The sequence below is a fragment of the Carcharhinus amblyrhynchos genome, chromosome 4 (assembly GCF_965287045.1).
Source record: "Carcharhinus amblyrhynchos chromosome 4, sCarAmb.v2.hapA, whole genome shotgun sequence".
NCBI classification, from domain to species: Eukaryota; Metazoa; Chordata; class Chondrichthyes; order Carcharhiniformes; family Carcharhinidae; genus Carcharhinus; species Carcharhinus amblyrhynchos.
The window spans coordinates 71,074,251-71,096,091 of NC_137327.1; the positions used below are offsets into that span (position 1 = coordinate 71,074,251).

Genomic DNA, 21,841 nt, shown 5'->3' on the forward strand with positions numbered 1-21,841 from the left:
TCCGGTCCTGGGGACTTGTCCACAATCAGTCCCTCCAGTCTGTTGAGCACCGCCTCTCTAGTAACAGTAATGTCATCGAGACCCTCCAGTCCTACCACCTTTCCATCTCTAACACCCGGCAAATTATTCACGTCCTCCTCCGTGAAGACCGAAACAAAAAAGTTATTCAAGGCCTCAGCCATTTCCCCATCCCCTACCACTAAGTCCCCCCTCTCATCCTCTAAGGGTCCAACGTTCACCCTAGCCAGTCTCTTCCTTTTTATATATTTATAAAAATTCTTGCTATCCTTTTTTATATTGAGCGCTAGCCCAGCTTCATAGTTTCTCCTACCCTTCTTTCTCAACTTCTTTGTCATTCTTTATTGACATTTAAACCTCTCCCAATCCTCTTCTCGCCCACTACTCTTAGCTACTCTAAACGCATCCGCTTTTAATTTAACACTTTCCTTCACCTCCTTCGTTATCCACGGCTGATTATCTCTCCTCCTACGATCCTTTTTAACCATCGGAATAAATTTCTGCTGAGCACCAAGAAAGATCTCCTTAAAGGTCCTCCACTGCTCCTCAGCAGACCTACCTTCCAACGCGCTCCCCCAGTCAACATTCACCAATTCCTCTCTCATCCTACCGTACTCCCCTCTGTTCAAACAAAGGACGCATGTCCGGGAACCCACTTTCTCCTCCTCTATCTGCATCAGAAACTCCACCATACAATGATCACTCTTCCCAAGAGTATCCTTCACCACAAGATTCCTAATTCTACCCGCCTCATTACATAACACCAGATCCAAGATAGCTCGCTCCCTCGTCGGCTCCAACACACACTGTTCAAGGAAACTATCCCAGCAGCATTCCAAGAACTCCTCCTTAAGCCCACCGCGTCCAACATGGGTCGACCAATCAATATGTAGATTGAAATCCCCCATAATTATTGCCGTTCCATTCCTGCACGCCTCATTTATTTGTGCGTTAACAGCCCGCCCCACCTCCAGATCATTATTTGGGGGCCTATAGATGACACCCACTAACGTCTTCCTCCCTTTGCTGTTCCTAATCTCCACCCACAACGATTCCACTTTCTGCTCTTTGGTTCCTATATCATCCCTTACTACCACCCTGATGCTATCCTTATCAGTAAGATTATTACAGTTAGTTTGAGTATAATTACATTCATTTTGTAGCTTTTTTCACAGCACACTTCGGGGGTCCTCATGGCATACATACTGATTGAGAACCATTACTGTAGAGTGTGAATGGAGGGTACACAAAAGCCTATTTGTTTTCATATATTCATGGAATGTGGCATGGGGCATTTTCAGCTGATTAGAGAACCAGCAGGGATTTGTAGAGGGTAAGTCATGTTTGATTAACCTGACTGAAGTTTTTTAAAGATGCCACTAAAGTGATGGACATCAATGCATATTATTTACCTTGATTTCCAGATAACATCCCTCAGAATAAACTACGAGTTAAATTTGAAGCCTGTGGAATTCAAGATAAATTATTGACATGTTTAAGAAACTGACTGAGTGCTTGGAGGCAGCACAAGGCGATAATGGTACTTTAATTGGCTAGAGGTGTCAATCAAGGATCTGTGTTGGGGTTTCAGCTATTCACTGTCTTTATTAACTTAGATGATGGAAGAGAAAACCATTCCTCCAAATTTTCAAACGACACCATGTTTGGCAGTGTATGAGCAATGCAGATGGAAATCAATTCTATTGAGCCTCAGGTTACTCAAGGCATAAGAGAATTTTCATTAGTGGTGTCTCCACAAGATACTCAAAATCAAGTGGGAAGACAGGAGGACAAACTCCGGCATCCTTACCGAAGCCAATTCGTCCAACATCACAACTGGGATTATTCAGAATCACTTCTGCTGGTCTGGACATTGCATCCACACGCCAAATAATTGCCTTCCAAAGTAGAATCTCCTTTTCACAACTCAAGAGTAACAGCCAATCCCACAGAAACTCTGCAGGTTTTTTGTAATAGGTAATTAATTGGCATTAATGCATGGGAGGAACTTCTTACAAACCACACCATGTAGCAGCACTTCATCCACAACACAGACAGAAACTAACCACATGAACTCTGCTGCTGACAAAAGTGGAAAGAGACAGCAGAACCATGTCTTAAGAAGCACCTCTTCCTCGTGGCAACTCTTCTCCTCTCGTCAAGGAGCTGTGGTTCCAGGATTGGCCCTGGTGAGCAACCTGAGGACACACAAACTATGAAACCCAGCAGAGGTCAGCCTTGTTTTAAATAACTGACACCAACGAGATGAGATAAAATCAGAAAATGATTAAGAAATTCATGGATCACTAAATGGATCTGAATGTAAGCAAATGTGAGATCATCCACTTTGGAACTAAAAAAGAATATGGCACTAAATGGTAAAAAGCTAGAAACAATTGAGGTTCAACAAAAGCTCAGAGTCCTGATTCATAGTTAATTAGTGGAATGTTGACCTTCATACCTAGAGGATGAGAGTACAAGGGAGTGGAAGTCATGTTTCAGTTGTACAAAGCCCTGGTTAGATCACACCTAGAGTTCATAAGGAATTCGTAACACCATGTATTAGAAAGGATATATTGATCTTGGAGGGAGTACAGAGGAGGTTTGCCAGAATGATATTTGGACTAAAAGGATTAAATTATGAGGAATGATTACACCAATAAAAGATAGTTTTTGATGTGCAGTCGGTAAGAGATCTGTGCATTTCTTCAACATGTTCATATTTTATTTTATTCCAGTTTAGGTATTTTATCTCTTTAGTTGTCCAAAGCTTTTCCGTGCAATTTCAGCATAAAAACTGGTTCTGAACCACAAGTTACTTTATGAATATGCCCCACTGATACTGTTATTTTCCCTTTTAGTAAACTTGCCGAGACAAAACTTGTCTCATTGCTTTGATAAGAGTGGTGTAATGGTCATTTCTGTCAATACTGTCATGGATACATGCATCAGTAAATGTTGGTTAGTGAACATGACATTCTTGTCTTTTTGGTTCTCTCACCTCTTGTCACAGTCTGATAGCTATGTCCGACAGGACTCAGATAGCCCAGTCAGAAGTGCTGCTACAAAGCCACTCTTGATCATGGACAATGAAGTCCCCAACTCAAAGTACATTTTGTGCCCTTGCCACCCTCAGTGCTTCTTCCAACTGGTGTTCAATGTGAAGGAGTACTGATTCCTCAGCTAAGAAGAGGGTGGTTAGATGGTAATCAGTAGATTGTTTCTTTGTCCATTTTTTACTTAATGCCACGGGACTTCATGGGGTCTATAATCAATATTGCAAATTCTGCAGTCACCCTTGGTGGGTCCGTCCTAGTGTTAGGAAAGTACACGGTTTTGGATGTTATTGGAGCAATGTTGCTGATTCTGGCCAGATTTCTCCAATCTTTCATGCCGCTGTTACCGCTGCAGCAAGAATGGAGAATTTGGCACTTAGCCAAATCTCCATTCATAGCAGCAGAACCGGAGAATTCCAACCAAAGGAGAGGTTGGAGAATTCTAGCCGCTGCGATATTTGACTATGTCAGAATGATGGATATATGGGTCAGTTCCCCAGTTTGTGCACAAGGCCCCAGATGTTATTCAAAGCAAGGTTGACTTTAATCAACATGCCTTTGTTCTGTCTGGTGTCAGGGTTACTCATGGGTGGTCCATCCAGTTTTAGTCCTGCTATAGTTTTGTGTAGTGGTTTGATACAATTGAATGACTTGCTGGGATATTTCACTTTGCAATTAAAAGTCATGCCTTCGCTGTGGGCTGGAGTCACATATAGAGTAGACCAGGTGAAGATGCCCAAAAGAACACCAGTAAACCTGTTGGATTTTGAACATAATCCTGTGGTTTCATAGTCACTATTAGTCACCTCTGCAATAATAATTTACTCACATTACCTCATGCAGCCACCGTACATGTGAAGATTGCAACTGTCGGTGGTACCTCATGTTTGTATGAAATGGGACAGTAAAACTATTCAATTCACTTTATTGTCTGCACAGAAATTTACTTCAGGCGCATTGCTTGTTCATTCAAAATTACATCAAAATAAATAATAACAAAAAGAAAAATGATCCCATCACAGAGACCAAACTTGAATTAAAATGTATTAAAAAACTTTCAGTGCATTAAAATAATCAATTAGTGAGTCTCATCATGATTATATCAATTTAGCAACTGTCTGTGAAAAGTTCTTATGAGTTGAGGAAGTGATTTGTCCTGCTTCTGAGAGATTGTAGCCTCTTTCCTGATCACATCCAACAATAACACTGAGACAGGGGGAGATTCTCATTGTTCATGATGTTTTTTATTTTTGTCAAAATTCTGAGACAGGAGTAGAAATTGTCGGGAAAGGAATATTCTCCCTGCCTGTTTCAATAATCTCTGTACCCTTAAAGAGCCTACTTTTCTGAGACAACATTTCCAGGAGAGATACCCAAAAACATACACATTCAACTGCAGCCATATAGATTATTGGATCCACTAAAATGCGATTATATTCTGAGGTAGTACAATCATGTTTTGGCTACCATATCTGGAGAACAGCTGTAGCATGGCTACACGATGGCACAATAGTTAGCACTGCTGCTTCATAGCACCAGGGACCTGGGTTTGATTCCCAGTTTGAGTCACTGTGTGGGGTTTGAACATTCTCCCTGTGGCTGTGTGGGTTTCCTCCAGATGCTTTGGTTTCCTCCCACATTCCAAAGATATGCAGGTTAGGTTAATTGGCCATGTTAAATTGCCACTTAGTGTCAGGGGGATTACCAGGTAAATACGTGGGGTAATGGGAAAAGTGGCTGGGCAGGACTATGATCAGTGCAGACTCAATGGGCGAAACGGCCTCCTTCTGCACAGTAGGAATTCTCTGAATTCCAAGGTGCAGAAGGAACTCAGTGCTCTTGTTGCATAAGTCACAAAATGTTCATATGCTGGTGCAGCATGTAATCAACAATCTTACCCTACATTATGAGGGGAATTGAACATAAAAATAAGAATGTTATGCTTCAGTTACATAGGGCATTGGTGAGACCACTGCTGAAATCTTGCTGCCTTTTACGCCAGTGGGATATTACACTCCCATTGGTGGTGCACACCCGCCATGGGTTTCCCAATGATGAGCAGTGTGTTCGATGGGAAACCCCACTGACAACGGTGGGACCATAAAATCCCGCTGCCAATGAGTGGCATATTGCTTCCTATCACCACAAAACAAGCCATGAAAGGGGAGGAAAATTCTGCCCAATATTTCAAATACATGCAATTTGGTCTCCTCATTTAAGGATGTAAATGCATTGGAGGATGTTCTGGAATGAATGGGATGCCCTGTGAGGATAGATTGGGCAGACTGGGCTTGTTTCTACTGGAGACCAGAAGTGTGAGGGGTGACTTGGGGGTTGAAGTATTTAAGATCCCGAACAGTCTTGACAATTCGATGTTGAAATGATGCTTCCTCTTGTGGGTAATTCCAGAATAGAGGGAGACTGTTTTAAAATTAGGGGTCACCCTTTTAGGATAAAGGTCAGGAGAATTTGTTTTTCTCAGAGTGTTGTGCGACTTCGAAGGATTGGAGATGGAGCCATTGAATATTTTTAAGGTGGAGGCAGAAAGATTTGTATTAGGCAAGGGTATCAATGATTATCAGGGATAAATGGGAATGTGGAATTAGTAACACAAACAGGTCAACCATGATCTCATCACGTTGCAGATTAAGCTTGAGGGACCAAATGGCCTTCTCCTACTCCTATTTTGTATGTTTATATGTACACAGTTCCCCCAACTCAACTCATAGTCTACTTTAATACCTCGATACTTGTAGTTAGGAACTTGTTCACTGTCCACATCATTAATTTTTATTGCCACCATATCATTAGCTTTTCTTCCCTAAAGGGTGGCATAGTGGTTTGCACTGCTGTCTCACAATGTCAGGAATTAGGGTTCAATTCTAGCCTTGAGTGACTGTATGTTAAGTTTACACATTCTCCCTGTACTTGCACGGGTTTCCTCTGGGCGCTTCAGTTTCCTCCCACAGTCCGAAGATATGTAGATTCGGTGGATGCCCCTTAGTAAGATGAGTAGGTTAGGTGAATTGGCCATGGTAAATGCGTGGGGTTACAGGGACAGGGTAGGGGAGTTCCTCAGTGGGATGCTCTTTTGGAGATTTGATGGGCCAAATAGTTTCTTTCTTCACTGTAGCGATTCTATGGTTCTAATTCCTTATGAACCTTTGTACCAAGTTCCTGTAGATTGCTTCATTTTTCCAGATGAGAATCACAAATACCATATCATCAGTATACTTCAGCACTGCTTTGTCATCTGTCTCTGGTCAACAGCATAGACGATAAAAAGTAAAGATGAGACATGTAACCTTGTACCTGTTCACATGGGCTGTCTTTGGCTAAATCCCAGAGACTGACTCCCAATGAATCCTGTTAGGAGGGAAATCATTCTTCCAAAGTGGGAGAGGAGGGTTTACATGAAGGTCATTCAATTTCTCAAAAAGCATGATAGTTGCAGGATATCAAAAACTGAAATCAATGAAGCTAGCAAAAATATTTTATCTAATCTATCAGTGTGATATTGGATCAGCTGGACCCAGGTCAGACCAGTATCACCTACTGATTTTATGAAGTTGATCGACAAGGTGTAGCTGATTGCTAAGTGAAACACAAGATTCTTAAAGGCACTTTGACACAATTTTACCATTTTGATTCGAAGTGCTGGGCAGACTTGAAAGTGGGAGTGTTTCAGATCTGACTTTTAGACCTGTTCTGAGATGCCCCCATACGCACTCTGCCTGCAAAAGTATCAGTGATTCCAAATCGCGCTGCAGAAGCCTGTGGGTGAGGTTCAACACACCAAAAGCTTGCAGCTCCGATCAGCGCCTCCAACTGCACACGCACAGAAAAAAAGGATAGGATGTGACTCCCAGCCACATCGCTTCTGGGCCAGCTGCCTTCCTCTGGCTCTCACAGAGACATTACCCCACCCCCCCACAACATTATTGACCCCATTATGTCCCCACCCTCTCCGCCACCCAGACTGATCACGGGCCCCTCCCATCCCATCCCCCCACCAATCTCAGGCAGAGTGGCATTGGACCCTCCATTCCTCTCCCCCATTGATCTCAGGCAGAGTGGCAGCAGACACCCCCATCCTCCCCACCCCCTCTGATCTCAAGCAGTGCGCTGTCAGACTCACCTTCCACCACCACTGACCCCCACCCCCCATCAATCGTGAGCAGAGCGCTGTCGGACACTCGGCATTTACCTCCTCACTAACTGGAGCACCTGAATCGGACTTTTGTGAACCGTGTCTGATTTGTGCCGATTCTGGATGGGTGAACAGTGGTAAAGGGGGGTGGGGGGGGGAGGAAAGTGCCAGTAAGGTTGGATGTGCAGCCCAAATGCACGTAAATACATTTAAATGGCCATTGCGCCCATTTCGGGCACAGTCCCGATTGCGGCCATTTTTAGGCCATAGCAAAGGATCACGATCCTCGCTTCATGCCCGAATTTACCAAGTTTTCGTGCCCAAAAACGGGTGCAACATGACTGTAAAATCAGGCCCAAACACATGTAAGATAGATGTAAGAGCAGCTGGTCAGTAATTAGCAGGTTCCTGAACTGAACACTTCATAGCAACCACAACAATGCTGGCTGATTTCCAAACAGTGACAAACTGTAGGTCATATGTTGAGTGGGACTCTAATGTAACTGAGAGGCTCAGAGCCAGAGTGGAGTGAGATTGTAATATCTGAGGAAAGTGTGCAGTGGGAATGTAGAAGAATTCCTGAGGATTGAGGAATTGGACTTTGGGAGCTATTGAAAGGGATGTGAAGTGGCACCGTAGGCAAACCTGAGTCGAGTGTGGATTTGCATAGTGGGAGTTACTCAATTGGAATTAAGGGTGATGTGGAGGAGGACAGAGGTGTGGGCATCGGGAGCAGGAGAATTTTTGGGAATGGCAGAGCAGGATGGATAACAAAGTGTTTGGAGTTGGACAGTGGCAGTATTGAGGAGAATATGAGTGGAACAGAAGGAGTGCATAAAGAGTGAGTGGAGTGGAATTGGAGAAGGAACATGTTTCATGCTACGACCCCAACGGCGGAGACCAATGAAAGAACAGAACTTTCAACACAACCTGACGCTTTTAAAAACAATCAAAACCAAACTTAGTATAAATTAACAGGAAAATTGCTATCCATGGAGACTGTGAAATTAATTACAGTGTAAATTATACTTTAAAGACCGATTTACCAAAGGGCAGTCCCAAGGATTTATGAAGTCACCTTTCAGCATCAATAATATTAATCTCAGTCACAGAACCTCATAAAGCTTTGCTCTCTGCAAGCAGAGTGTTCGTTTTTAAAGGTGACAGAACTAAGGCAACTGGTCAGAATACTGATCAATCATGATCCAATTGAAAAGGGAAACAGCCTCCAAGGGATGAACGGCCTATTCTAATGCTCATTTTCAATTTAACAAAATCATACAGATTCAGATCAAAGTTTGATATCAGGAAAACACAGGGTGATGGAATTCCTGCCTCTTCCAACTTGCTGACACAGTCATTCCTGATCTTTTCCAGTTCTTCCTCTTCATTCATTTTCCTCCAATGCGTTTTCATCAATTTGAGATCATTATCGATTTTAGATTGAACAAAATAGAATCACAATGGATGTCTCAGCAATCTACATCAGCATCCCCCAAACAACAGCATTGCTGCAACACCCTCAGTACTAAACACCGACAACTGCCAGGAGCAATTTTACAACTCATCTGCTTCATCCTGGACCACAACATCTTCACCTTCAACAACCAGTTCTTCATCCAGACCTACAGAATAGCCATGGGACCAAATTCGCCCTTCAATATGCCAACATCTTAACACACAAGTTTGAGCAAGATCCCTTCACCACACAGGACCTTCAACCGATGCTATAAACCAGATACATCAACGGCATTTTCTTCCATTGGACTCATGGCGAAGAATCACTGAAATGGTTATGTGATGACATCAACAAGTTCCATCCTATCATCAGACTCACCATGAACTACTCTCCAGAATCGATTGGATTCTCGGACACATGCATTTCCATCAATGGCATTCACCTCAGCATTTCACTCTACCACAAGCCCATGGATAACTGCGCGATGCTACACTTTCCCAGCTTCCACCCCAAATATGTTAAAGAAGCCATTCCCTATGGACAAGCCCTCCATTTAAACATGATCTGCTTAGATTAGGAGGAATGCAACAGACACCCTCGGAAGAACAGAATATGGCGCTCATCGATTGCCAGTTCCGATGCGCCACAGCGATAAACCATACCGACCTTCTCAGAAGACAAACACAGAACATGACCAATGTTGATCGTCCAGTATTTCCCTGGAGTGGGGAGACTATGACATCTTCTTTGGAGCCTTCAACATGTCATCAATGACGATGAACATCTCGCCAGGGCCATCCCCACACCTCCACGCGGCTTCAAATAACCGCCTAACCTCCAACAGTCCATTGTTCACAGCAAACTACTCAACCTTCAGAAGAACAGTAACCATGACACCACACAACTCGACACAGCAACCTCTGCAAGACGTGCCGGATCATCGACATGGATACAACCATTACATGCTGTGTACACGTTGACCACCATCCACGAGATACACAGTACATACTCATGTGTCTCAGCCAACATTGCCTCCCTCATACGCTGCAGGAAAGGGTGTTCCGAGGCATGGTACATCAGCGAGACCATGTTAACGCAATAACAACGGGTGAACAGACACCACAATCACCAGGCAGGAGTATTCCCTTCTGCAGTAAAGGGCATTCAGCCTCCAATCTTCGTGTAAGCGTTCTCCAAGGTGGCTTCAAGACGCACGACACGCATTCCAACCATTCTTCACATTCCAATCTGTAATTGCTTTGCAATTGTGGCTTTGTTTCTACATGCCATGTTTTTGAACCTACCCCAACTCACCTGATGAGCTTTCGGAGCACTACTCCTTCGTGATTCCAAATAAACCTGTTCTCATATTGTAGTTGTTACTATCAGAGGTGCCTTTACTCTGACATCATAAATAAGGTAGTCACTGGTATTCTGAGACTTCTTACTGTGCCCACCTCAGTCCAATGCCAGCATCTCCACATCCTGTTAGCTAGCCAAATCTTCTAATGTGTTACCCTCTACACCATGAATGTTTATTGTGGAAAATAAAAGCTAATGTGGGATTTTATCAAACATCTTCTGGAAATCCATGTACGATATGTCAACAGTTCCTCTTCATCCACAGCACATTTTACTTCTAAGTACCCAGTTATAACCCCTTTAATAATCATTCTAACACCTTTCCTGTGTAGATGCCAAACTAACCGACCACCAGTTTTCTGCCTTCCTCCCCTCTTGAATAGAAAGGTTACATTTGCTACTTTCCAGGCAGATGGAACCTTTCCAGAATCTAGTGAATTGTGGAAAATTAACACCAATGCATCTCATATCTCATTAGCCACCTCCCTTAAGAACCTAGGAGGAAGTCCTATGTAGGGCGTGTATGGGGTGTCAGGGAGGGGTAATACCTTTGGTGGGGGAACACGTCAGATCCTTTCAGGGCAGTTTGTCCATCCTTTGTCCCCACCTGGCACTCAGCTCCCACCTCTGGCTCCCCGTAGCTGTTTACGTGCGACAGCGGCCACACCCCGGGCAACGGCCTGAACAAGCCGGCTAAACCAGGCGAGGGTAGCCGAAGGGTCTCAACCCTCAGTGAGACAGGGAGACGTCTATTCCAGCATGTGAAGAAAGACTCCGGCGGACTGAGCAGATGAGACCAATGGAAGGTCCAATGGCCAAGAAGGCGGTCTCTGCAAGCGTCGTGGAACGCGAAGAGCAGGACAAGACACAGAAGACGTCTTGTGGTCGAACACACAAAATAAAACACAAGGTGACACCGCTCACCGTTGGCACTTGGAATGTGCGCACGCTTTTGGACAACCCTACAGCAGACAGACCAGAGAGAAGAACAGCCTTAGTTGCCAGAGAGCTTGCAAGATATAACATTGACTTTGCAGCCCTGAGTGAAACTCATCTTGCCAACGTAGGTCAGTTGACCGAAACTGGAGGTGGATACACTTTTTTCTGGAGCGGTTCAGGCCGCTATGAGCGTCGTGATGCTGGAGTTGGATTCACCGTCAGGAGTCACCTTGTTCAGAAACTTGATAGTCTGCCCAAGGGTGTCATCGACCAGCTTATGAATTTCCAGCTTCAGCTACAGAGCAGAAGTCAAGCCACCCTGATCAGCGCCTATGCCCACAATGAACAACCTGGACGAGATGAAAGACAAGTTCTACAAAGAACTAGATGCCCTACTATCAGCAGTGAGCAGCACCGACAAGCTCATCTTGCTTGGCGATTTCAGTGCAAAAAAGTAGGGTGTGACTCTGTAATCTGACAGGGAGTCATTGGGAGGCATGGAGTGGGCAAGTGTAACAGTAACAGCCTACTCTTACTAAAGACCTGTGCAGTACACGACCTCCTCATCACCAACACAACCTTCCGTCTGCCTACCTGTAACAAAACCTCCTGGATGCTCCCCCATTCTAAGCATTGGCATCTTATCGACTATGTCATTGTCAGGAGAAAAGACAGGCAGGATGTCAGAGTGACCAAGTCCATGTGTGGTGCTGACTGCTGGACAGATCACAGGCTCATTGTCTCCAAAATGAGGCTCCGCATCAGACCCAAGAGGCGACCACAAGGAAGCAAGGTTATGAAAAGAATCAATGCGGCCAAGCTAAAGAACCCCAGCATAGCTTCGGCACTGGCTGAAGACTTAGAAATCAAGCTTGTTGACCTACACCTCGCAGGCAGCGCTGAGGATGACTGGGAACGCTTCAGGGATGCTATCCATGCATCTGCGCTGAAGACACTCGGGCCCTCCACCCACAAGCAGCACCATTGGTTTGATGAGAATGATGAGGAGATACAGACTCTACTTGTTGAAAAGCACCATCTTCATCGGGCCTGTCAGAACGGACCCATCTTCAGCTGCCAAGAAAAATGCTTTTACCAGTGCTTGCAGGACAGTCCAGAATAAACTGCGTAAAATGCAGGATGTCTGGCTGAGCACCCAAAGCAGATGAGATACAGGGATATGCTGACAGAAACTGCTTGAAATGGTTCTATGAAGCCCTCAACACTCTCTACGGACCTCAGTCTCTCAGGAGTTCCCCCCTCCTGAGTACAGATGGTACAACTCTCATTAGAGAGAGGGCTCAGATCCTGCAGAGATGGGCTGACCACTTTGAAGCCATCCTCAACCAACCGTCATCTATTAACGATGAGGCAATAGACAGGATTCCCCAGGTTGATATCAATAGCACCATGGATGACCCACCAGTAGTAGCTTGTCACGAAAGCTGTCAGCCAGCTATCCAGTATCAAAGCCCCAGGGGCAAATGCCATACCTGCAGAGATCTATAAAGCTGCTGGTCCTGCACTTATCGAGAAGCTCACCGAGTTCTTCCAGTCCTTTTGGAAGCAAGGATCCATTCCTCAGGAACTTAAAGATGCTTCCATCATACACCTCTACAAGAGGAAGGGCAATCGGCAAGTATGCGACAACCACCGAGGAATCTCGCTGCTCTCCATCACAGGAAAAACCCTCGCAAGAGTCCTGCTAAATCGTCTGGTCATTCATCTGGAGCTGGGCCGACTTCCAGGGTCACAGTGTGGCTTCCACAAAGGTCATGGGACTACTGACATGATTTTTGCTGCACGCCAACTTCAGGAGAAGTGTCAGGAGCAGAATCGCGAGCTCTACACAACCTTTGTTGACCTCGCAAAAGCCTGCAACACTGTAAGCCTACAAGGCCTGTGGAAGATCATGTCAAAGTTCGGCTGCCCTCCCTAATTCATTCAGATGGTACGCCAGTTCCATGATGGTATGACCAGAGTACTGGACAGCGGAGAATCCTCTGAGGCATTCCCAGTCACCAATGGCATCAAACTGGGCTGTGTGCTTGCACCCATACTGTTCAGCATGATGTTTACTGCCATGCTAAATGATGCCTTCCAGGACAGTGTTGCTGGTATCAGCCTCAAGTACAGAGTGGATGGGAAGCTTTTCAACCTGAGGAGACTTAAAGCTATTCCCAAAGTGAAAGAGACAGTTCTGAGAGATTTCCTCTTTGCCGATGACTGCGCCCTGTATGCTGGCTCACAGCCAGAGATGCAAGTCAGTATGGACAAATTTTCCACAGCTTCTAACAACTTTGGACTCACCATCAACATTAAGACCACCAAAGTCATGCACCAGCCTGCTCCTCACGCACCGTACACAGAACCCATAATCACAAAGGGCAGAAACTACAGGCAGTGGACTAGTTCACTTATCTTGGCAGCACCCTCTCCCAAGCAGTGACTATTGATACAGAAGTTAACTGCAGAATAGCAAAGGCAAGTTCTGCTTTTGGTAGACTGCGCTCCACTGTATGGGAATGTCAAGGAATCAGCCCAGCAACAAAACTGAAGGTCTACAGCGCCGCAGTACTCACTATCCTCCTGTATGCTTGTGAAATGTGGACTGTGTATAAAAGGCATGCAAGACAGCTCAACCATTTCCACATGACTTGTCTTCACAGAATATTACGCATCAGATGGCAAGACAAAGTACCAGACACTGAAATTCTCTCTCGAGCAAGACTACCATCAGTCCACATGCTGCTGATGAGAGCGCAGACCCGGTGGGCAGGTCATGTCATCCGTAAGTCGGACAAGCGCAGACCCAAGCAGCTCCTTTTTGGGGAAATCTCTGCTGGAAGACGCTCGCAGGGAGGGCAGAAGAAACGTTTCAAAGACAGACTCAAGGCCTCCCTGAAGTCATTTGACATTGACATGACCACCTGGGAAACGCTGGCACAAAACCGCCCTTCCTGGCGCTGCCTCATCCACAATGGCTGTCAAGCTCATGAAGCAAGATGTATTGCTGAAGCACAACTTAAGCGCAAGCTGCGCAAGTCCAGAGCCACGAGTGCAACAACTACAGTGTCTACACAAGTCTGTCCAAAATGTGCCAGGACATTCTGTGCCTGAATTGGCCTGATCTGTCATCTTTGGACACACCGCAACCAGCCTCAAAATGACTAATGGTGTTGAGGTCCTCTTCGATGATGATGGACGAACAACAGGAGGAAGTCCATCAGGATCGCAATATTTGACAGCCTGCATCTCCATCAGTTTGCGCAGTAATGCTTCCCTAGGGAATCTCCCTTCTGCCTCATGATTTACAGCTATTACTGGAATGTCTCTTGTATTCTCTATAGTGGAGACAAAAGCAAAATATCTGTTCATTTCCTCCACCTATTATCCACTTATTATTACTCCTTATTATCCAATATTAACTCCCTATTCTCACTCTCTCGAGGATCAACACTAACTTTACTTCTCTTTTCCTGTTTAAATACCTGCAGAAACTCTTGCTTTTCACTTTTACATTTCTAGCTAGCCTCTTTTCATTCTCCAATTCCTTTCTCGAGTAACCTTTTAGTCATTCTCTGCCATTCTTTATGTTCTGATCATTTTTCATTACAGTGTGGGAATATATTTATTCTGAATACCCTGGAATGTCCTTTAACTGTCTGCCACTCCTTCTCTATTGATTACCCCCAGCTTAGGATTGCAGTTAACTTCAGCTAGCTCAACTTTCATGCCCACACATTTGACCTTATTTAAGTTCAAAATACTAGTCTTAAACCCACTCTTCTCCCTTTCAAACTAGATGTAAAATTCAACCATATTGTAGTTGTTACTATCAGAGGTGCCTTTACTCTGAGATCATAGATAAAGTAGTTTGGTACAACTGGAAAAACCAGGCTCAAAACTTACAGTGAGATTGCGGAGATGTTACAGAGCCACATCTTTCCTGGGTCATCGCCAAGAGGTTCAGAATCCATCAATGTAACCAGCAAGAAAGGGATTCAATCACAATATTTGTAGTTACTTTGAAGAAATTAGCTGAATTCTGTGAACTTGGAGATGTCTTGAATGATACCATTAGAGACAGGCTATTGTGTGGATTAAGAAGCGAAGCATTGAGAAAAGGCTGTTAACAGAAAGCAACTTGGACCTAAAGAAGGCTTTATGCTCTCCATGGAACGAGCAGCTAATTAAGCTCAAACATTGAAGTCCATAAGGTACCAGCTGAAACCTGAGCACAGACACAGATTTGAAATTTCTATCGATTGCAAAAACTGGGCACACAGCAGCAGATTGCTGGAGTAAAGGTGCAAAATGCTGGCATTGTGGCTAAAAGGGGAACATTGAACATATGTGTTGGAGAAAGAAACAAGTTTCCAACAATGATTATAAGAAACATGATCCAAATGAATCAAGTGGAAAACCAAATAGAGGGGAGAGTAGCCATGTGATATGAAAAGGGATTAAAAAGGGCCAGAGTCACACTCAGATGATGAGACATTGTTGAACGTATGGTCAATTAACGGTGCACCCTGCCGTTAGTGGGCCATTACCTTACTGAATGATCAACTGGTAAAAGTGGAGATGGTCACCAGAGTCGCTGTTTTGTTGGTATTGAGAACCGTTTACCAAAAGAAACTGTTACATGCTGCCTTGAAACCCTCAAAGATAATACTCAAAGCGTATACAGGGGCAGTGATCTGTTGTGGGGTTGTAAATGTTCAGCTGAATGGATAGATCACAGTTCCTGCACATCATTAAGGGTAACTGGAAAGAATCAGGCTAAACTGGGCCAAGGTGAATCTCATGTCGGAGTCCAAAGCAAGCCCAACCAAAAGCCTGAAGTAGCAGCCATGGCCAAGGCTCAGGTTAGCAGTGCTGGGACCACGGCAACAAAGGCAGAGCATACAGTAACAAATATGGTTCAGGATGCAGACACAAAGGAATTAAGACTTATATGGGAGATGCATATGAATGCTTGAACAAAATGAAGGTCAAAAATATACTGAAAAATGTAGTGAGGATAACCGGAATGTGTTTACATGCTCACTTTGTAAATTCATAACCACAGACCAAAAAGAAATCAAGGCGCACCTCGAAACTCCTTGCCGTAAGGAAATCCTCAAGTTCAATGAAAAGAATATTCCATTTGGAAAAGGAGCTGCTGAGTTCCTTCATGCATTAAAAGTCAACAAGGATAAAAAGATTGCTGATCATAATCAATGGCAACAACAGGAGAAAAAGGAGCCAGCACAGAAATTCATGAAGGATGTTTGGATGGGATTTGATCCACATGACTGAATGAAAAGAGTTGGACTTGTTCAGAGTGCAGTTTGGAACACCAATATTCCTCCAAAATTTTACAATGTGCAGCAGCATCTGAAGCCAAGTGAACATACCAACAGCAAGAAGAATTACCATAACTTGACATTGCATAACAAACCAATCCTGAAGGCTAAAATTGAATTCTTAAAGGGTGAGAATTCTTTTGAAAACTTGCAGGAGCAACAGCATCAATGAGGAAGTTTAGAAGTTGCATTCTAGCAACAAGACCTGAAACGCAAGGGTGATTGCAGCAACAACACAATCCTGAGGGCAACATCTCACAGAGGCACACAACAATCTAAAGAAGGTACCACAAAGGCTGTGCCAGAAGACTCAGGAAGAAGGAGACTGCGGTATAGATACTACAGAGGTAGCAGTTAATAACTGAAAAACAGATCAACAGCCTGATACAAGAACAAAAGGAAGGAAATCATCTCATAACAATGATTGCAACTACTTTTTTTTTTCAAAAATATACTTTATTCAAAAAATTCTCAAGTAAACTATTACAATGTACAGAGCTTTGAATAGCAAAACAGTGCGGGATCAAAACATTTTTGCAGGTCTGTCCAAACTACTGTGACTACACTTCAATACTTAAAAACTATGTCCATGTCTCAATATTTACAGATTTGTGCTAATTACAATGATTGCATTTCAATACTTAAAACTTTCTACATGCTTCAATAAATTACTGTGTGCCGTTAGTGCTCAGATTGGCACACAGCTACGCAGGTCGAGGGTATTCTGCAGTTCCTGGGCCCTCGGTCTGCCTCCGTTAAAAGGCCTTCCAGTGTGGCCTTTCCCCATTGTGTCTTTGCGGCGGCTGCCCCAAGCTTCAGCCCGTCCCTCAGCACGTAGTCCTGGACCTTGGAATGTGCCAGTCTGCAACACTCGGTCGAGGGCAGTTCTTTCAGCTGGAAGATCAGCAAGTTTCGGGCGGACCAAAGTGCGTCCTTCACCGAGTTGATGACCTTCCAGCAGCAGTTGATATTTGTCTTGGTGTGCGTCCCCGGAAACAGCCCGTAGAGCACAGAGTCCTGCGTCACCGAGCTGTTCAGGACGAACCTCGACAAATACCACTGCATCTCACTCCAGACCTTCTTTGCAAAGGCACATTCCACAAGGAGGTGTGCGACCGTCTCGTCAGCCCCGCAGCCGCTTCGAGGGCAGCGTGCGGTTCTGTTGAGACCTCGAGTGTGCATAAAGGATCTGACGGGGAGTGCCCTTCTCACCACCAGCCAAGCCAGATCTTGGTGCTTGTTTGTCAGTTCTGGTGATGAGGCGTTCTGCCAGATGACACTGACAGTCCGCTCAGGGAACCATCCGACAGGATCCGCCGTCTCCTTTTCTCTCAGGGCCCCAAGGACGTTACGCACTGACCACTGCTTAATCGCCGTGTGGTCAAAGGTGTGTTTGCGGAAAAATTTCTCTACGAAGGACAGGTGTTGCGGTACGGTCCAACTACTCGGAGCGTTCCGCGGCAGTGTGGCCAGACCCATCCTCCGCAACACTCGGGACAGGTAGAACCTCAAAAAATAGTGGCACTTGCTGTTGGTGTACCGAGGATCTACGCACAGCTTGATGCAGCCGCTCACAAAGGTGGCCATCAGGATGAGGGCGGCGTTGGGAACGTCTTTCCCTCCGTTCTCTGGAGATTTGTGCATCGCCTCCCTCCGGACGCGATCCATCTTTGATCTCCAGATAAACTTGAAGATGGCCTGCGTCACTGCTGCAGTACAGGATTTGGGGATAGGCCACACCTGCGCCACGTACAACAACACAGACAGCACCTCGCACCGGATCACCAGGTTTTTCCCTGTTATGGAGAGCGAGCGTTGCTCCCACATGCCGAGTTTCTGTCTGGCTTTGGCGATGTGCTCCTCCCAGTTTTTGGTGCATGCCCCTGCCGCTCCGAACCATATCCCCAGCACCTTCAGGTACTCTGCCCTGACGGTGAAGGGGACAAAGGATTTGTCGGCCCAGTTCCCAAAGAACATGGCCTCGCTCTTACCCCGGTTGACTTTGGCTCCCGAGGCCAGCTCGAACTGCTCGCAGACCTGGAGGAGCCTGCGAACAGATGAGGGGTCCGAGCAGAAGACAGCCACATCATCCATGTACAGGGAGGCTTTGACCTGCGTGCCTCCGCTGCCTGGGATTGTCACCCCTTTGATGCCCGGGTCGCTTCTGAGGGCCTCGGCAAAGGGTTCAATGCAACACACAAAAAGGACGGAGGAGAGAGGGCAACCCTGTCTGACTCCAGACCTGATTTGGAAGCTATCTGTTTCCCACCCATTGACTGAGACTGCGCTACTGATGTCTGTGTAGAGCAGCCAGATCCAATTGCGGATTCCCTCCCCAAAGCCCATTTTGGACAGCACATCCATCATGTAGCTGTGCGATATTCTGTCAAACGCCTTCTCCTGGTCGAGGCTGATGAGGCAGGTATCCACTTGCCTGTCCTGCACGTAGGCGATCGTATCCCTGAGTAACGCCAGGCTGTCAGAGATCTTCCTGCCAGGTACAGCACAGGTTTGATCAGGATGGATCACTGACCCCAGAGCAGACTTGACCCGGTTGGCAATGACTTTGGTCAGAATTTTGTAATCCACGTTCAATAGCGAAATGGGTCGCCAATTCCGAATTTCTTCCCTCTCCCCCTTCCGCTTGTAGATGAGGGTAATGATGCCTTTCCTCATGGATTCTGACATCCTGCCCTCCAGAAGCATACTCTCGTATACTTCCAGGAGGTCCGGGCCCGTCAAGTCCCACAACGCCGAGTAAAACTCAGCCGGTAAGCCGTCGCTTCCGGGAGTTTTACCCTTCTGAAAGGACTCAACGGCCTTGGTCAGCTCGTCCAGAGACACCGGTCTGTCCAGGCTGTCCCGCTCGCCGTCGTCTAAGACCTGCATGATAGACGACAGGAAAGACTGGGAGGCCGTGCTGTCTGTCGGCTTCAGGTCGTACACTCCGGCATAGAAAGATTTGCAGATCCTCAGAATGTCAGACTGCGATGACCTGACTGAGCCGCCTTCTTCCTTCAGGCTGCTGATAACAGAGGTTTCTCTGTGTACCTTCTGGAAGAAGAAGCGCGAGCACTTTTCGTCCTGCTCCACAGAGTGGACCCTGGGCCGGAAGATGACCTTGGCAGCCTCCGAGGCGAAGAGCGAGGCTTGCTGGCTCTTCACCTCCTGGAGCTCCTCCCTGACATCGACCCCCATCGACTGCAGTTGGAGCAGTTCCTGCATGCTTTTCTGGAGTCGGGACATGTCCCCCTGTCTCTCCCTGGCCTTCTGAACCCCTTTGCGGATGAAGAACCTTTTGATGTTGTCTTTGATGGTTTCCCACCAGAGCGATGGAGACTCAAAGAAGGGTTTGACGGTCCTCCAACCGTGGTAAACCCTCCTGAGTTCCTCGAGGTTCTCTGGGGTCAACAGTTCTACATTCAGCTTCCAGGACCCCCTGCCCACTTTCTGGTTTGCCTCCAGCTGACAGTCGGCCAGCAGGAGGCAGTGGTCAGAGAAGAACACCGGCCTGACGTCGGTGGGCCTGACCGTGAGCGTGCGGGACACAAACATAAAGTCGATCCTGGAGCGAACTGACCCATCGGGCCGCGACCATGTGTACCTGCGCTGCCCTCCGTCTGCTGGGTTGCTGAAGACGTCGAGCAGCTTGGCATCTTTGATCGTCTCCAGCAGGGCTCTGGACGTAGCGTCCAGTTTGTTTTCAGCCCTGCTGGATCGGTCAGCCTTGTCTATGATACAATTGAAATCCCCACCCAGAATGACCGACCTGGAGGTGGTGAGCAGCTGTGGCAGCTGCTCAAAGACTGCCAGCCGCTCGGTTTTGACGGCAGGGGCATACACATTAATCAACCTGAGAGGGCAGTTTTGTATGTGACATCTGCTACGAGGAGGCGTCCCCCCACCACCTCCCTAACTTCGGAGATGGTGTAGCCACCTCCCCGCAGCAGGATGCTGAGGCCCGAGGAACGGCAGTCGTTTCTACCTGACCAGATGGACGGTCCGTGGGACCACACACTCGACCAACGCCTGTAGCTGGTGAGGTGGGGTATCCCACACTCCTGCAGGAACAGCAGGTCGGCCTTGACGTTGGCCAGGTAGGATAATGTGGACGCACATCTCAACCTGTCTTTAACACTGCGTACATTAACCAAGGCAAACTTTAAAGACATTTTTTTGAGTAGAAAAAGATTTTGCAGTTCTTACATGTCCGTTAGACAGCATGCACCAGGTTCCATATTCCTGTGGTGCTGACAAAATTCTGCAGGGTGTCAGGCCTGATGTAACCACCCCACCCTGCCTCAGGTCCCTGCCAGCAAACAGGTGACATCATCAAAGTCATACAGCTGTCAGTTAGCCTTAGGGTTACTAGCCAATTTTTACACTAACAACTAATTAACATCATTAATCAGCTACCCTCCCCTGAACACTCACATTTACTGGACAATGGAGGGTGCCTTCCAGAGGTCCACCTTCTTGTAGCAGTGACTGTCTATGCAAATCTTGCCTGCAGCACCAATCAGCATTGCTGCTCTGATGCCCTCAGCTTGACACTTGCCTTCACTTAAAGACAGAGGGTATCTTCTGGGAACATTGACTGCACCTATGCAAATCTTACCTGCAACAGCCAATCACCATCACTGGTCTCAGGCCCCACCTGCTGCCCATCATATGCTGCAAATACTGGACATTATCTTTCCTGACTGGATGTGTTTAAACTCCTAACATTTAGCTGGTGCTCTCTGAGATCCTTGTGATCTGTAAATAGAGAGTAAATATTTCCTGATCTTTCAGACATTAACCGCTGCCCCTCACCTACCACCCAAGTTACTTCTCAGCCTGTGAATAATGAAGTCCCCCCGCAGTTTGACAGTGCCCTCCTGAGCAGACATCTCTCGACTGACATAAGTAAGATGCAGACATAATGATGGGCTTGATGAAATGAGGGTTTGCTGAAGCCCAAACTGACGGCCCTGGTTCTTGAGGCTCCTCCTCCTCTGTTGAAGGCTGAAGAAGAGGAAAGGTTAATGGAGGTACGTGAGCTCTAGAACTGTTTAGGACACTCTTGTTACAAGTGCTGACACTGAGCAATGGCAAAGTATTGTAATGACAGGTTGTGTTAGAATTGAAGAGACACAATATGAAAAGCTTTTTGACAAACCTGGAGCTGGCTTGTCCCATCTGTTTTTCCGTTTCTCACTGTTTTCCCTGTGTGAGTGCCCAGTGATTCCAGAGCTTCCACCTCAGAAAGGGCGAGAGGACAGAGGCTTGTGGCTCCTCCCCGGTGTCACTTCTTTGTTTTTGGTTGACTTGGGTTTTCCCCTTTGAGAGCAAAGTAGAGAGTGTGAGTGGTAGTACTTTATTTACCAACAAATAAAGAACAGAACTAGTTTGAGGGATCATCCTTAATCAAGTTGTGAACAGGAGTAACAAGCTGGAAAATCCCTAATGGAGCTTTTTCCATCTTCACTAAGTCAGACCGAGGGAAGGAATGGGATGTGAAAAA

The 21,841-nt window shown here is 46.1% G+C and overlaps 1 protein-coding gene across 1 annotated transcript in view; it reads right to left on the reverse strand.

Moving 5' to 3' along the window:
- Positions 1–21,546, reverse strand: part of LOC145342107 (T-cell-specific guanine nucleotide triphosphate-binding protein 2-like) — a 70,309-nt gene extending 48,763 nt beyond the window's left edge. The window contains exon 1 of the mRNA XM_080187326.1: positions 21,497–21,546. Coding sequence (XP_080043452.1) covers positions 21,497–21,516 — 20 coding nt within the window. The 5' untranslated portion in view covers positions 21,517–21,546. The remainder of the gene's footprint in view (positions 1–21,496) is intronic.
- Positions 21,547–21,841: the final 295 nt, after the last annotated feature.